This window comes from Melanotaenia boesemani, chromosome 15 (genome assembly GCF_017639745.1).
Source record: "Melanotaenia boesemani isolate fMelBoe1 chromosome 15, fMelBoe1.pri, whole genome shotgun sequence".
Lineage (NCBI taxonomy): Eukaryota > Metazoa > Chordata > Actinopteri > Atheriniformes > Melanotaeniidae > Melanotaenia > Melanotaenia boesemani.
The window spans coordinates 26897166-26913786 of NC_055696.1; the positions used below are offsets into that span (position 1 = coordinate 26897166).

General features: G+C 39.0%; 1 protein-coding gene across 1 annotated transcript in view; it reads left to right on the plus strand.

The window, feature by feature from the left end:
* The window catches only part of LOC121654196 (rho guanine nucleotide exchange factor 12-like), a 67698-nt gene that overhangs the window by 23532 nt on the left and 27545 nt on the right, over positions 1-16621 (plus strand). Inside the window, exons 2-7 of the mRNA XM_042008213.1 lie at positions 1496-1585; positions 7409-7507; positions 7585-7634; positions 8592-8649; positions 9053-9270; positions 15259-15348. Coding sequence (XP_041864147.1) covers positions 1543-1585; positions 7409-7507; positions 7585-7634; positions 8592-8649; positions 9053-9270; positions 15259-15348 — 558 coding nt within the window. The 5' untranslated portion in view covers positions 1496-1542. The remainder of the gene's footprint in view (positions 1-1495; positions 1586-7408; positions 7508-7584; positions 7635-8591; positions 8650-9052; positions 9271-15258; positions 15349-16621) is intronic.

Here is a 16621-nt window from a genome sequence, read left to right on the forward strand (position 1 = left end):
GTGTGGTTATTAGTCAATACTAAAGGGCAGTGCAGAGTTCACCACTAGGTTCTGGTGTCAGTTTCAATAGCAGTACAGTAAACATGGCGACTGTAGAGGAGATCATGATAAGGTACATTCTCAGAAGGAGACAAACATTAAATACGTTGCAGCTTCCTCTTCTTTTTGCACCATTTGCTGGTAGCATGCTAGCCATAGTGCTCAACACTGCCCCCTGTGGTTTGTGGTGGTACTGTTACGTTTGTTGTATCGCGGTACGTATCCACAAGAGCTATGAAAAAAGACCAGGTGACTCATGTAAAAGACGAAGGAGTTGGACAGAGGGCTCCATATCTGTCTTTAGCGTAGTGCATAAATGGGCTTTAACAACCTACTGTGTGCACAAATGTAGCACAATGAACACATGGTGACGGGTGTGCTCTCAGCTCTTACAGCACTCTCAGCTTGGTTGTGCCTGATGTCTTATATCCCCTAATTGGACAGTTTCTGGGCTCTGCCTCTCCCCTTCTGATTTTAATACTCTGGCCTGACTGACTCAACGTACTGCTTGACCACTTGCAGGCTTGATCAGCTTCTTTTGTTGCAGAACAACTTTGAAGTTGTTTACCTATTTCATGTTCCCTGAAGAAAAGTCTTTTTATATCATTCTGAAATGCACATTATTAAATTTTGGTAACCCTTTCCATTTTTTAATCTCTGGTAGGTCACTACTTTTTTTGTTCCATTATTGGACTTAAACATCTTGAATTTCAATTTAAACAAACACTGTAAATATAATTCAGTCAAACTTGCACCTTTTTTATTTGGGAACACTTTATTTTTCTCTTTCATTCTCTCATTTTGTTTAGGAGCTTTTATTAATTTTAGTCATGTCGCTTCTTGTAATTTCCTCAGCTCTCCTTCTGTTCATCATCATGCATTCTGATCTATGATAATGAGAAAACAACCCAGAGGATGTCAGTGTTCTTCTAGCATCCTGTGAATACATGCAAGTAGGATCTTAGCCAACATGATGGAAACCAAACCTAAAGATTGTTAACCTAAAAACCAACTAGTGACCAAAAACAATAGTCCAACCTGAAGAAACCAAATCCAAGTCACCCTAATTAGAGTGTGACTTGTGCTATAGCAGCCTTTCCACCTCCATGAGAAGACCTTTTGCTGCATTTAAAGGTGATAACAGACCACTGAGCTTACAAGCTGAGGAAGGCGCCCACTGGCCATATCTGTAGGAGAGATAACACCTGATAACAGGAACTTCACAGGAAGCTAATATTTAAAGGAGGAAATATTTATAGCCCTTCAACTAGCTCTGGCTTCTTTTATTCTTTCATAGTTTAATTTGGTGCACAGTTTAATTTGATAATATCATCATTGATCCAGGAAGGAAATTTGGGAAATGTGCTGAATCTGAGTGATTTATCAGTTAAATTTAACTTTGGATTTTAACTTTTGGGGGTTTCTTTGGTCTTCACTTGTCGTCATGTCTCCGCAGGACCCTGATGATTCTCAACAAGGACCCCACAGAAAAAAGACCAAAGAATGCAAAACTCTGTCTCCCTCCAGCATGAGTTTGACCCGACAGGTGAGTCAGGGATTTGTTCCTGCTTCACTGATTATATTGCAACCTGTGATATATTTACTATTTAAAAGCCTGAATCTTCTTGTATGCTCTTAAAGAAACAAGTTCAAACATGAATGGTCGACTAGAGTTCACCATAGAGATGGTGTGAGTGCAGGAAGGGCTCAGAAACAAGTTGTTAGGGTGGTTGCCTGGGTTACCGGGTTGACATTAATCCATCCTGCCCTTTTGTTCACCCTGCAGCCTTGAGGCTCCTCATAGAGTCCAGTAGACAACCAATTAGCCACTCAGCTCTCTCAGATGATTCTTTGAAGTAGGAAAAAGAGCATCAGACGAACAGATTGTGAATCACTGAGCTTCTTCAGCGGCTGCAGTAACAACAGTGCATTTCCTCAATCAAGCAGATGTTTCTGGTGGATTTTAGGCTGGTAGTGGAACATGAAATGGCTCAGCTGGGTGTACAAATCAGTAATTTTAGATGGTAACAAGGATTTAACAAATATGTATTTTTATCTGTGATCCTGGCATTCGGTTGCGATATGTTTGTGGAGTTTAAATGAAACTTTAAATTAATCTCTGCTTGACATCTTTCCAGTGAGAGGCAACAGAACACAACCCCTGCTAGCAATGATCCATGTACTTCATATTGATATTGGTATATTTTCTGTAACAGAAAATTATTCTGTTGCAGTTTATTGCAATTTACAAATCCATACGTACACTCACCAGCCAGGATAGGTCCACCTTGCTAGTACAAGGTTAGATTACCTTTTTCCTTCAGAACAATCCAATTCTTTTTTTTAGGCATAAAAGCAGACTAATATGTAATTTGATAGGAAATTAATAAGTAAAATGTAAATTAAACTAATAAAGTCATCAGACCAGCAACGTTTCTCCATCTTGTCCAGTGTTGGTGAGTCTGTGTGAATTGTAGCTTCTGTTTCCTGTTCTTAGCTGACAGGAGGCACCCGGTGTGGTCTTCTGCTGTGGTAGTCCATCTGCTTCAAGCTTGAGTGTTCATATGTGTTGTGTGTTCAGAGATGTTATTCTGCAGATCTTGGTTGAAACCAGTGCTTGTCTGACTTCCTGATACACTTCTATCATCTCCAACCAGTCTGCCCATTCTCCCCTGACCTCTGTCCTCAAAAAAGATATTCTGGCCCAGTCAACTGCTGCTTACTGGACATTTTCTCTTCTTCAGACCATTCTCTGTAAACCATAGAGGTGGTTGTGTGTGAAAACTCAGACCAACAACCATGCCATGTTTAAAGTTACTTAAATCCCCTTTCTTCCTCATTCTGATAGTCAGTTTTAACTTCATCATGTCGTCTTCTCCATGTCTATATGACTAGATGCTGCCATGACTGGCTGATTAGATATTTGTGTTAACAGGAAGTTGAACAGGTGGATCTAATAAAAGTGACTGGTAAGTGTAGATACGCAGTAGCAGCAATGAAGATTCTTTAGCCTTTGTGTTATTTCAGATAGTTGTGCAACTTCTCTATCTTTTAGACTGCAACAGGTTGTGTGTGTTACTCAGTTAAAAATCGAATGATTCGAAGGCATGAATGTGTAACAAGCCCCCGGAAAGCACAAAACTGCATAAGAAGATTACTGCTACAGTTGGAAATGATAAGAAGTTCTTCGGTAAACAGTGGGGAAAAAATATACTGTAATCATTTTGTACTTCCTGAACATGACTTCTGCTGCTGTTTCAGGCTTACGGTGGTGTGTGGTTTAGGAGATGGCAGCAAGCCATCCATGCACCAAGCATGATACTAAATAATTCTGGCTTTATGCTGGTATTCTGCATGGGCAGTGACCTGTAGATCAAATTTAACCATGACTTAAGCCATGTATCTTTGTCCACTGTAGAGTTGCAACAAGAACATGTTTATGTTTTAGGTAATCACAAATGAGAAGTTTCAACTTATGTCAGAAGGAAAATAATTAAGAAGAAAGACTGGTCTCACTTTCCAGCATGTTCAGAGAAAGTACAGCATGAAAGCTATTACTGAATGAGTATAGTAGAGCAATCACTGCTTGATTTTTCAGTTATGTCCCTACCTTTATGTCCAAGGTCTGTTCAGCTATACATTTGTTGCATAAATACTGATGCATCTTGGATGGTCATGAGTAAATGCTTGTATTGGTGAGCAAGGAAGGGATTATTGTGAACAGTAAGACTGACCACAGTTTTAAATTAATTAATTAATTATACATGCATTGAAAGACATTTTGCTTAAACGCACAAATAGAAAAAACAGCTGAAGTTTTGCTAACAGCTAGCTGCAGTCATCTTGCTAACAGCTAGTAGGCGTCATCTTACTAGCAGCTAGTAGCAGTTGTCTTGCTAGCAGCTAGTAGCAGTCATCTTGCTAGCAGCAGTTATCTTGCTAACAGCTAGAAGGAGGCATCTTGCTAGCACTAGTAGCAGTCTTGCTAGCAGCAAGTAGCAGTCATCTTGCTAGCAGCAGTTATCTTGCTAAAAGCTAGAAGGAGGCATCTTGCTAGCGCTAGTAGCAGTTGTCTTGCTATCAGCTAGTAGCAGTCGTCTTACTAGCAGCTAGTAGCAGTTGTCTTGCTAGCAGTAATTTTGCTAACACTTGCCAAGTTGCTGTTAGTTAAAACTGGCTATTGTTTTGGTCTGTTGACTAAATAGATAAAATGGAAAAAGCATAATTCCAGTGTTTGTGTACTATAAAAGTAGTCCAATCAAATAGCTCAATTGAAAATGAACTAGATTTAACTATATTTGTAAAGTTAACATACAGATAGCATACAGATTTGCTGCTAGCTGATTAGCTGCTGATTGTTGCTGCTAGATTGTTTTGTCAGAACTGATCGTTGATGTAATAGGTAATAGGTCAACCTCGAGGCCCAAAACTGCCATATTACCACCAAGTGTTGTGGCCTGGTCAAGCTTAACAGCAAGCTAAACTGTTTTGGTCCTTTGATGCAGTAAGTAAAATGTAAAAACACAATTCCAGTGTTTCTACAGTACAAGGACAGTAATCCAATTAAATGGCTTATTGGAGGTATAACATTAATTTAACTGTAAGGTGAAACTAGTAACAAAATCAAAAATGGTAAATAGTGATTTTGTTCAAATTTACCATTTTAACAAAATCAAAGGTCAGTGACAGAAAAAAAAATGTATACATTATTAAAAACTGTGTTTCTATTGGTATCTAATCCCTTCACACACACAAAAAAAAAAAAAAAAAAAAAAAAAAAAACTTATGCATTTATTATCTCAGGATGAGCAATTTATATTTACTGTCTACATATGTGGCAGCTGCCATGTTTGTGCCACCATTTTTATTACAGCGTCTCTGAATGATCTGTGCATGTGAAGTGAGAAACCGAGGTTTAAAACTGCAGTACCCAGGCGCTGTTTAGGATAATTAACATGGTACAGATTTGCTGCTAGCTTGATTGTTTTGTCAGAAGTGGTCCTTGGTGCAGTAGAGCTTGGGAATGTGACGTCACACCGCAAAGGATGGTGGAGTTTACAGACACGCCTGGAAATGGAGCATAGCAAAAAGTGTAGTCATAGCTGGTTTGAGGTGTACTTTTTTTGGATATATTTTTCAGCGATAGCGAGGGCTTATGTTTTGAACTGCCGCAATTGTTCTCATGACTGTAATGGCAAACCATTCCCAGATGGTATTGTTTTTGATTTTTACAACATGGAAACAAAAACTCAACAAGGGTTCAACATTCCAAAGAGTATGCCTATTTGTTCTAGGCATTTTCACAGCAGAAAGTCAGCATTAATTGTATGCGAAGGTGGTGTGATTGATTAATTCAATTTACATTCTTTCTTTTTCCTGAAACTTTACTATTAGCTTCACTGATAGCTTCACTTTTAGCAATGTTTTCCAGTAGTTCCATAGTGTGTGATCTGTGCTGTCTTTAGATGTTTATTACATTATACATGTAAAGTGTATTATTTAAATTATTGTGGGTGTTGGCAGACCGCTGGTTTGACATTATAGACAGTGCTGGGTTAGTGTGTGCTGAAGTCAAAACACCTGCTTTCACTGGAGGACTCTGTCAGCTTGATGAGGAGCTTGAGGAGACCAGACTCTAGCACACCTCAGGTTGAGAGAGTGGTCGGAGATGTACGCACCAAATACACTATTTGAAGCAGCATAGTACCACTAACCTTGGTAGTTCTTTGTGATAGGAGAGAAAACTGTTACTTAAAACATTTTTTTGTATGTTGTGCGCTGACCAGTATGCGTCCCAGTGTATGTGTATAAATATACAACTTACAGGGAGTACAGAATCAAGCCTTACTGGTTGCAGGTGTCTTACTGAACTGCACACATCGTATAGTATTGGGACCGTTCCCCACACTCATATGGGCCAATTCTACCTAATTTCTAAATTTTGTCTCGATAACATTCCCTTTTCTGATAGTTCAAGAACAGCATATTTATGTTTTTCTCTGTCAATTTTTTTATTTGTGTTTTCTTGAATGTTAAGTTGTGGCAGTTTCACTCTGCATGTCTTCAAGTATGGCGGCCATGTCCTACATTGCATCGCGGGATGAAGTACTTTCCTAAGCTCTATAGGTCTGCCAGAAAAAGCCTAAAGCTAACAAGTTGAAAGCAGCCATCACTGCTATGGTATTGGACATACTTTGGTCAATATCTCGATTTTCCTTCCATGCATGTATACTGGAACAGAGGTCCAAATAAATGGCTTGTTTAAACTATAACTGTAGCTTGATGTAAATGTGAAAGGACCTGTGTTGGCTGACTCAGAGGTAGCACTGTTAGCATAATTAAAAATGGGGATATGTGATGCAGCTGTAAATCTAAGGATAATTGACTTAATTTGTTTGCCAAATGAAAGCCTGGGTATGAAAAATACTTGCGGAAGCTAGGCCTTGTGAAACCTGATGTTTTAATTAAGTAAAAAGACAAATAATTTCAAAGTTACCTTTATCTTTGCGAGAACGTTTTAAGTCATTAAGTGCAGCTGGCGGATGTCTAGATACCGAGTAATGGATATCCGGACCAAGACTTCCTGTTTTGTGGGTCAGTCATTGTTTGAATGCTAACAATTTGAAAGAGCTCATAAAACATGTCACAATGGATAGCTGATTGTTTACCATTCACATATTACATGCTTCTTTTCTCTTTGAAGTCTCGTGATGAAAAAGCTCTATATATGAGTTGCTCATATGCTGAGTTGCTCTATATATATATAATGAAAAGAGATGAAAAGAAAACCAACAAACAAACCAAAAAAAAAAACAAAAACAATATAATCCCAGGTAATCCCAGAGCTTCAGAAATGCTTATTCCAAAATTATATAACAAAAAAATATGATACTATCATGTATACTTTAGATCATGACATGAGGATTTTGCCTTTCATTTGCATCCATGTTGGATCTGACTCATCCTGCCACAGTCATGGTCTGAATTTAAATGAAATGGATTCATTGATTTCAGGTTTTACAAATAGAAAAGCTTAAGAATGTTTTCCTGTCGTTTGTCATCCATTTAATGGACTCAAATATGAACTCAAACCATCCTGAATTTCTGGTTCTCACCAAGGAGAGCAGGCTTGCTATGTATGAAGCTGCTTCTGTTTCACCCCTTTGATTAGTAATTTCCTTTGTGGGCACTTTATCCAACAAGTGCCTACACCAGGCTGCATGAAAAAGAAGGAGAAAAAAACATTTAAATTAGTTTTGTTAATAATTTTACCTTGTTTTTGTTAAAATGTAGAAAAGATGTAAGAGAATATGTTCTTAGGCTGGCCATCGGTTGTGTTTAATTTAATGATGTCTGCTGGAAATGACAGGTCTGGTCCAGCGCTGTGTGATAATCCAGAGAGATAAAAATGGCTTTGGTCTGACAGTAAGTGGAGACAACCCTGTGTTTGTGCAGCTGGTCAAAGAAGGTAAGGTTTTCTCACACACACATATACAACACACTTATAAAAGCAACATCTCTGACTCAGCTGTCTTGTGTTTGCAGATGGAGCTGCAATGCGAGCTGGTGTCCAGACAGGAGATAGGATCATTAAGGTTAGCGTCATGTATATATTTTTCTTTTACTTCCTGCTTGAAAATGCAGTATCTGAGAGCCTGAAAATGAGTTACAGGATAAAACTGGTCAGATTAGCATGAAGTTTGTGTAAGGATACTGCTTTTTCTCCTTTAGCCTGCCTGAACTCCGTTTGTCTGCTGGTGCTGAGTAGCAATTTAATTTATTTGCAAGGAAAACATAATTAAATGTGAACCTATTAAAACCTGTCCTGCTTGCCGTAGTTGGTATTTGGCTAATAGTTTACATTGACTGGTCTGATGTGAATAACCATGTCACCAGAGAGTGGCAGTATAGGTTGCTAGTTGTTTAAGTAGAAGAAGTAGTTGTCCTAACAGTTTGTTTTGTTTTGTTTTGTTTTTTTTGTTTGTTTGTTTGTTTTTTACAGCTACGTGACAAATTCTCAGTAATTTTGTCTTGAACCCCTGATACTGAGCACTGCAAGGCTTTCCTGAAGACATTGTTTTGTCGTTCATGTTTCTGTGGTACTGTGGTGAAATTCTAACATGGAAAATCCTGCTTTGAGTCTGCAGGGCTCAAACCTGGTTTCTTTCCTGTCATTTGGAAGCTTTTAGTACAAGAAGTTCATGTCTGCCGGGTTGGAGAGTTACATTGTTAGAGAGAGGAATTTTCACATGTTTACTGATGCGGCAAGTGTGGAAACAGTGAGTGCTGCAGACAGTTAAGGAAAATTTTTCTGAGGATTTCTTTGTCTCCTTTCAGTTACACATTGAACATTTAATCCAGTCATTTAAAGGGGAATTATTTTAATAGTAAATCATGGATTCTCTCAGAGTATGAAGATTGATTTGGTGTTTGAATGCACCTTCTATTAAAAGTGTAATGGGAGTAAATGGTGGCCAAATAAAAATTAAATGAACAACAGCATATATATGGATTTTTCTTTTATCACCAATCCTCATTTTGTCTTCTTACAGGTTAACGGGACCTTAGTTACACATTCAAACCACATAGAAGTTGTGAAGTTGATCAAATGTAAGTACATCAACCATTACAGTATATGCTGCAGACGTGAACTTTTGTCAGTTTAATGTTTAAAAATGAGACTAAACCAAACTCTTACAGGTTCGAGTAACTCCTCTTTACGAGGGCCAGATCCTGATTGAGCCTGTTTGACATCTTGCTGTCCTTCTGTCCAGCTTCTAAGGCCCTTTTCAAGAGCCTCACTTTTGAAAAAGATGACTGAAATATTTAGATTCAGATTCCTCACAGAAGTCACAAGTTAAAGAGAATGAGATGTTAGAAAAACTGTAGCAACTGGCAAACATTCAATGTGACATGACAATAGTAATGTTGTTTCCAAAGGCAAAACAAATGACAGATATTTAGTATTTTTCTCTCTTCCTTCTGCCTTATAATTTCATTTTCTGTCTGGCAGCGGGTTCTTATGTAGCCCTGACAGTGCTGGGAAGGCCTCCAGGTCTTCCTAAGATCCCCCTGGAAGAAGATAAGGAAGTGCAGGAGGATGGGGAAGAGGCCAGCATTCCCTCCTCCGCCCCCCACTCACCTGCTCTTTCTGGCGGGGAGCAGAGCAGCTCCTTCAGCAGCACAACCTGCAGCCCCCAGAACCACAACACCAGCCCTCTGCCTGATGGGGTAAGATGGGTCTAAATACTTGTATTTCTCTAAAAATGTTATAAAAAAAAAAAAAGAAAAGAAAAAGTGTTATAAGTGTTAGGAGAGAAGGTAGAAAGCGATTCCTCTGCCCTGACAACATTTGGTAGTTTGTTTCACTATTATGAAGCCCCACATAAAAGAGGTCCTGAAAGAGACTGTATGGAAAACGTGCTTGTGACTTCACTTGGGCTTTGTCCGCCATTTTGGGGGCGCCACTGTTTAGATCTACACATTCAGGTTTTTTACTAGTTGTTAAAAACATGTCTAAAAACACGCTAGAGAGAAACATCAGTACTGTGATAAGCTCAGAGGGGAAGCTCAGAGTCCTCACGATGTAAAAACTTAGACCAGGGGTCCGGGCCACATCCCACTCACTCGGCCCCTCCATCCGACCAAGCTGCGCCTTTGTTTTCCAAAAGGTGCACAGGTATCTGTGTCTCTTCCTAAGCAGAAAAGAAAGGTGGACAGTCAACACAAAATTTTCAGGAATGGTGGACATCACAGTATTTATGTGGAGTTCAGTGGAAGTCCAACATGCCTGATATACAAGGAAAAAGTTGTGGTTTTAAAGGAATACAATCTCAAAAGTCTTTACTCGACTAAACATGGGGAGCAGTGTGAGAAATATGCGGGAGATGAGAGGAAGAGCGACACAGCTATCTAAGGATTAACTTCTCAGAAAAGTTTTTTCCTTAAGGCCAAGAAGGACCTGATGCTGCTGTTGAAATAAGTTAACGTGGTTGGCGAGTTAATGACCAAAGCAGGAAAGCCCTTCACCGAAGGACAGTTTCTGAAAAGTTGCATGCTGCAAGATGCTGATATTTTGTGTCCGGTGAAGAGAATAATTCAATAATCTTTGTCTGCAAACAGAAGGTGGCAGCGCGTATTAGCAACTTATCAAGTGACATTTATGAACAGTTATGTGACAAAGCACCAACTTTATGGATATATTTCTGAAGCTGTGTGAAAGCAAGAGCGCGGGTTTGTCGTGGAACAGACCGGGTGGGCATCACCACTGATGGAGCCCCATGCATGACCGGTGAAAACATGGGGTGGTAGCGCTGGTACAAAGGAAGTTGGAAGAGGAAAACACAGATCCAGTGGTTGTTGTGCACTGTATTACACACCAACAGGCACTGTGCAGCAGATGTCTAAAAAATGAACATGTCATGTCTGTGTAGGGGAGGGCCCAGCGTTCTGTGGGGACGACTGTGTCTGCTATTGATAACCTGCTGCAGGAGTTTGATCAGCAATTTGCTGACTTTGAGGCCACCATGACACTTTCCAGCTGTTTACAGATCCCTTCTCAGCTGATGTGGGCAGCGTCCCAAGTGTGTTACAAATGGAACTTATTGACTTGCAGAGCAACAGCTGCTAAAGAGGAAGTTCAGAGAGACACACACAGGGAAAGCAGTCTTGACTACACAGGATTAGAGGGAATTGCTTCCATCCTTCCCAGAATTGTCAAAAGTCTTTAGTCGTGTGGTGTGCCTTTTTGGAAGCACGTATCTCTAAGAGAAGCTTTTCTCCACTATGAACTTTCATAAATGCAAGTACAGGTCCAGGCTGAGTGATAACCATCTTGAAGCTGTAGTCAAGGTTTCAACTGGGACCTCTATCAGGCCACATGTAGCTAAACTTCACGAAGAGAAACGCTGTCAGGTGTCTGGACAGAAGTAAAACACTACATGTGAGCTCAGGGATTCATTTGTTTTTGTCTTTTTTTTTTTTGTTTTTTTTTTTTCAGTGCAAGAGTTTTGCCAACTTATCTATTTTTATTTAGTGTCAAAGCCAGAAAAAATCACCTGCACTAAATGTTCAGTACAACCGTATGTAATAATGCATAGTCTGCTGTTTGAATTTGATTTAGTTAAATATGTGGGAACTGTTAATAATTCAAATAAAAGAAGTGTTTGGAAGTACTTAAGTTTTTCTTTCTTGTAATATTAACATGGTCCTCCTATGAGATGACGATCATCGGTGGCGCTTGAGCAATTCAACTTAGATCCTTACAAACTGCTGAACATCAAATGAGGTTCATGTTTAGATGTTTCCACCTCTTTTAGTCTCAGACATCAGTGTTTACGTGGTGTTTGGCAGAAGTTCCTACGCATTTCAGCTGTAGCCTTTTCCCAACCAGATGGATGAAAACCTGCGAGTCTACTATCTGTTGGCTGCAGCCACATCATCATACTGACATAACATGTGATGTTATTCGTTAATTAAACAATTATTGTTCTGATATTTTGACTCTGAAATCAAATATATATATCTGTTCATCTGTGTGGATTCATTTCTGATAAATGAAAATATTTTGGGGATTTTTGAAGGAAAAGACAGATGTCTAAATAAACTGGATTGAATAATTAATTTAATACATCTACAATAGGAGCAGTAAAAATATGAAACAAGCAAAAAAATTCAAAAGTATATTTATTTATTTATTACAAGAACAATAAAATATACCAAAAATATGGATTTGATGGCATTGATAGTGAAACCAATAAAGAGTCCTGAATGTTGTGACAGAACATCACTGGGGTGGAGGAAAGTGATGTTCTCACCTGAACATGAGAGTTTTATTCATACTGGATCGGATTTAATGTAAAACCCTGCAGCCAGTAAGCCTTTCTACATGAATTCTCAGGTGTACCACCTCACCTGTTCTCTCATCATCCCGCTCATCTAGCTGACACCATCTTTACTTCTGCTCATAGAAAGCCCAAACTGTCCTTTACATCCTAACAATGTGCTTTCTCTGTAGGATTGGCAGAACCAGATGATGTTCCTAAGTAGCACACTGGTCCAGAAGGGGTTTAGATAGCATGGTGCATCCCTGGAAGTTACTCTGTAGACAGCTGTGGGTTTTAATAATCAAACACCAGACATCAGCTGCCTTCTGATCCATCTTGAGGAATTCCACTTTGCATGCAGGGGTTTTCTCTAGATCCTCCAACTAACTCCACAGTCATTGAACATGCATGTTATGTTAGATAATGATTCTACATTGACTCCAGGATTGCATGGTTGGCTGTATTGTTAGCTTCTGTGTCAACCTTGTGATAGACTGGCTATCGGATGGATGGATGGATGGATGGATGGAGGGATGGATGGATGAGCTACATAGTATGTGGGAATGGGTGAGTGATGGTATTAGGATATTTTCTTGTAGATGTGCAAGGCTTTAAAGGTCTCTTTGCCCCTGAGGTGGCCTTTCATACATCATATATTTGTTTGGGCTTACAAATCTGATTTATACATGTAAACGGCCAACACAGACTTCTTTCTTTGGAAAGAAGCAGACCCTTGCTGATGTAACTGGAGTGTTTTTGTTGCAGTATCATCTACTACTGAAGTACAGTATGGCTTCAAAGATAAAAAAGAAAAAAGGGTTCACTGAAACTACAAACGGGTTAACAAATATCTCTACATTCACTGAGGATACATCATCTTGCATTACCATGTATTTAAAAAAAAACAAAAAAACTCAAATGAACAATATTGCATGTCAGTACAGCATCATCATTTATTAGTTTAACTATCTTTGTTCAGCAGCCCCTGGCTGATATTCACTCTCTAAAATCCTGTGAAAGTAGCAGAGTACGTTTGGTTTTTGGGCAACCATGGCTCAGTGGGCAGAGTGGTTGTCCTCCACAAGTGATCTTCACTATTTTTGGCAAGAAAAAAAAAAGATCCACTTTTTACAATACACAGGTCAGCTTCAATGAGACTGAATAAAACCTGTTAATTAAAAAAAGCTATTTTGTGATTTTTTTTTTTTTCTCATAACTTTGTTTTTCAAACATTTGGCCTCCTCTCTCCGACTCCTGGTATTGAATCTGACCGTGTAGGAGAGAAAATAATGTGTTGGTTATTTTGAAGATGATAAGAGAAAGCAGGCTGCTCAGATTAATGTGCACGTTGTGAGAAGTCTGCTGGGTTTTTAACCTTGATGAGGGTTGTTTATCCAGCTGGTTTAACCCATACAGCTATTATTTTTAATTAGCTGCATCTTTTCAGTCTTTCTGTCTTTTAAAGCTGCTGGAGTTTATCAGCATCATCCGGGATGTGCCAAAATATTTCTGTACCATCACATCATGATATTAAATTAAATGGGAAATATGGGAAATAGTGGGAAAAATATTGACTTTTTGGAATTTAAAACTTATATGCACTCACCATCCACTTTATTAGGTCCACCTTCTAGTATCATGTTGGACCCCCGTCATCCTCCAGAATCACCTTCATTGAAGGTGTCATAGATTCAACATGGTGTTGGAAACATTCCTCAGAGGTTTTGCTCCATATTGACATGACAGCATCACACAGTTGCTGCAGGTTTGTCGGCTGCATCCACGATGAGAATCTCCCGTTCCACCACATCCCAAAGCTGCTCTACTGGACTGAGATCGGGTGACTGTGGAGGCCGTTGTAGTCCAGTGAACTCATTATAATGTTCTAGAAAGCAGGTGGAGATGATCTGAGCTTTGTGACATGGTGCATTATCCTGCTGGAAGTAGCATCAGAAGATGCTACACTGTGGTCATGAAGGGATGGACACGGTCAGCAACAATACTCAGTAGGCTGTGGTGGTTAAACCAGGCCACATTGGTACTAAGGGGCCCAAAGTGGGCCAAGAAAATATCCCCCACACCACTACACCAGCAGCAGCCTGAAGCGTTGATCCAAGGCAGGATGGATCCATGTTTTCATGATGTTTCCCCCAAAGTCTGAGCCTAGCATCTGAATGCATAGCATTTTCTATTGTCCAGTGTTAGTGAGTCTGTTTCCTGTTCTTAGTTGACAGGAGGCACCCGGTGTGGTCTTGTGCTGCTGTAGCCCATCTGCTTTAAGGTTTGACGTGTTGTGTGACAGCTGCTGCTCACTGGATATTTTCTCTTCTTCAGACCATTCTCTGTAAACTCTAGAGATGGTTGCGTGTGAAAATCCCAGTAATTTGTCAGACCAGCAACCATACCACTCTCAGAGTCAATTAAGTCCCCTTTCTTCCTCATTGTAATGCTCAGTCTGAACTTTTTGACCATGTCTACATGTCTAAATTCATTGAGTTGCTGCTATGTGATTAGCTGATTAGAAATTGGTGTTTGGTCCATTTGGTCCAGCTGTGACTGAAACTCATATGCTCCTCATGAATAATAACAGCAGAAGCAGTAAATTTATCTGCAAGTGGAACAAGATGCAGGCACCATCTATTTATGTTACTACTGACTTTAAGTGACTGGTTCCAGTCCTGAAAATATAGGTGGGAGTTCTTGTAGACCTTAAATCTGTCAGCATGAAGACTTATTTGCTTTGGAGACCAAGAACAGCAGCTACACAACCAGATTCAACAGATCTGGAATTAGTTTTATGGAAATGTTTCAAAACCTTAGGGCACTTTATGTGGAAAACAAAATATAGTGTGTCTCTTTAGGCGGTTGGCAGATGTGGCACCGAGACACTGGTGACAGTTTAAAGTTGTGAAATGTGTTCTGTCTTACTTTTTACTCCTCTCTTCTCAAACAAATTTAGATTTCCATCAAAAGCCTTGCTTGTCATCATAGATGTCCACTGTGTGGCCAGCTTTTCTACAAAGAGCTCGAGTTATTTATTTATTTATTTTTGCAGACTGTAATGTAAATAAACTTCCTGTTATTTGCTGAGATCCCTCTGCTGCATGATGACGCCAGTCTTCTCAACCTTCCTGACTCCACATATTTGATGGAGTTGTATCGCCTGAATATGGTGCCAAGTTGGTGCTATCCTTGACCAAAATGAATGCATAGTGTACAGCATCAGACCTGCAGTCACGAGTATAATATCTAATCAAACCTATCAGAAGTCCAATCTTTTTTATTTTTTTCTATCTTGTGACAAGTTGACTGGGTCGCTGCATGCTCTCCTGTCTAGCTAGATGCTAAATGTTTGCTCATTATAAGTGATCACAGGATGAAAATTTTATTCCAGGATGAAACCTCCAAGTCCAGGAATGGTGAGGATGAGGAGAGAGACGGTTCGCCCTCACAGTGTAAAAGAGGACCCTCAGTTAACAATGTTGTGAGTATAATCACACATGGGAACAGTTGTGGTACATTGTGATGAGAAGGGATCTAAATGAACTTTTTCTATTATCAGCCAGTGTTGGTGTTATATTCCTAAAGTTACCAGCTAATCTGAAGCTTATGAAATTTGTTCAAATATATAAATATCAATATATGTGTTACTGGTGAAGAATAAATGAAAATGGCACATGGCACAGATGGGAAAATAAAATCAGTACCTCGGCGATACAAACAAATAAACTTTCAGGATGAATATGAATATCTCTTTGGTGCTATGCAGCAATCAGGTCATAGAACAATATGTTAACATTATCTCTGCATAGGTCAACTCTGATCAAATAAAGCAGAACAAAAGAGGTCACCGTAATGGCTATTTTAGCCCAGTTTGGCACCATCTGTTCTCAGTCTCCCAACTGGGAGACTAGGTTTTAAAATGGTGGAAAATACGCAGTCGTTTTCTGGCTCCAAGGTCCTTTTGTCAGGTTTCTTTTCAGTGTAAACATCTTCAGCTTTTTGGCTGTTGGGATTTAGAAGTCAGAGGAACAGAGTAAAGAAAAAATCAAGTATTTATAATAATTTTTAAAAAGTACATTTCCTCCTTTTAAATGAATAGAAAAGAGTTATTTTAAAATAAGTCATTGTTCTGCAAAAATGTAAAAAAAAAATAATAGAAAAAAAGAAAAACAACAACCCCCAAGCTAGGAATTCTAAGATGATGTATTAGCTTTTTATTAAACCTAGTTGATTAAAATTAGCTCTGTTTTCTATCACTGATTATTGATCCGTTTTAACTCTACATGAAAGTATAGATTAAATATTTTTAACCAGTTGGCAGAAAGCCTTTTTCATCAGCTTTTAATAGTGAGTGAACGTGTTCCTCCAAAGCCCAAAAGAGATCAGAGTCTGAGAAGTGAAACAATAAAAAATCCTGGTAAACTTCTGCTTCTTGCACAGAACAATGAGTCAGTATGACTCAGATGACTGAATCATCCTTTTATTAACCGATTCTTCTTCTCATATAGAAAGTTTGACAAGATAAAGTTCAGAACTAACTAAATAACCGTTTTCTGACCACTCAGACTACATATGGAACAAAGTAAAGTTTTAACTCTGTTCTTAGTTCACGCTGAAGATTTTTAGTATTTTTTTTAATCAGAAAAAGTTAGAAGCTACCAGTAGCAGTAGCGACAACTTAAATGCTAAATATCACACACTTAAAGACACACTGAAAGCACTGCATACACAAACCTCTTTGTAATAACAATCCT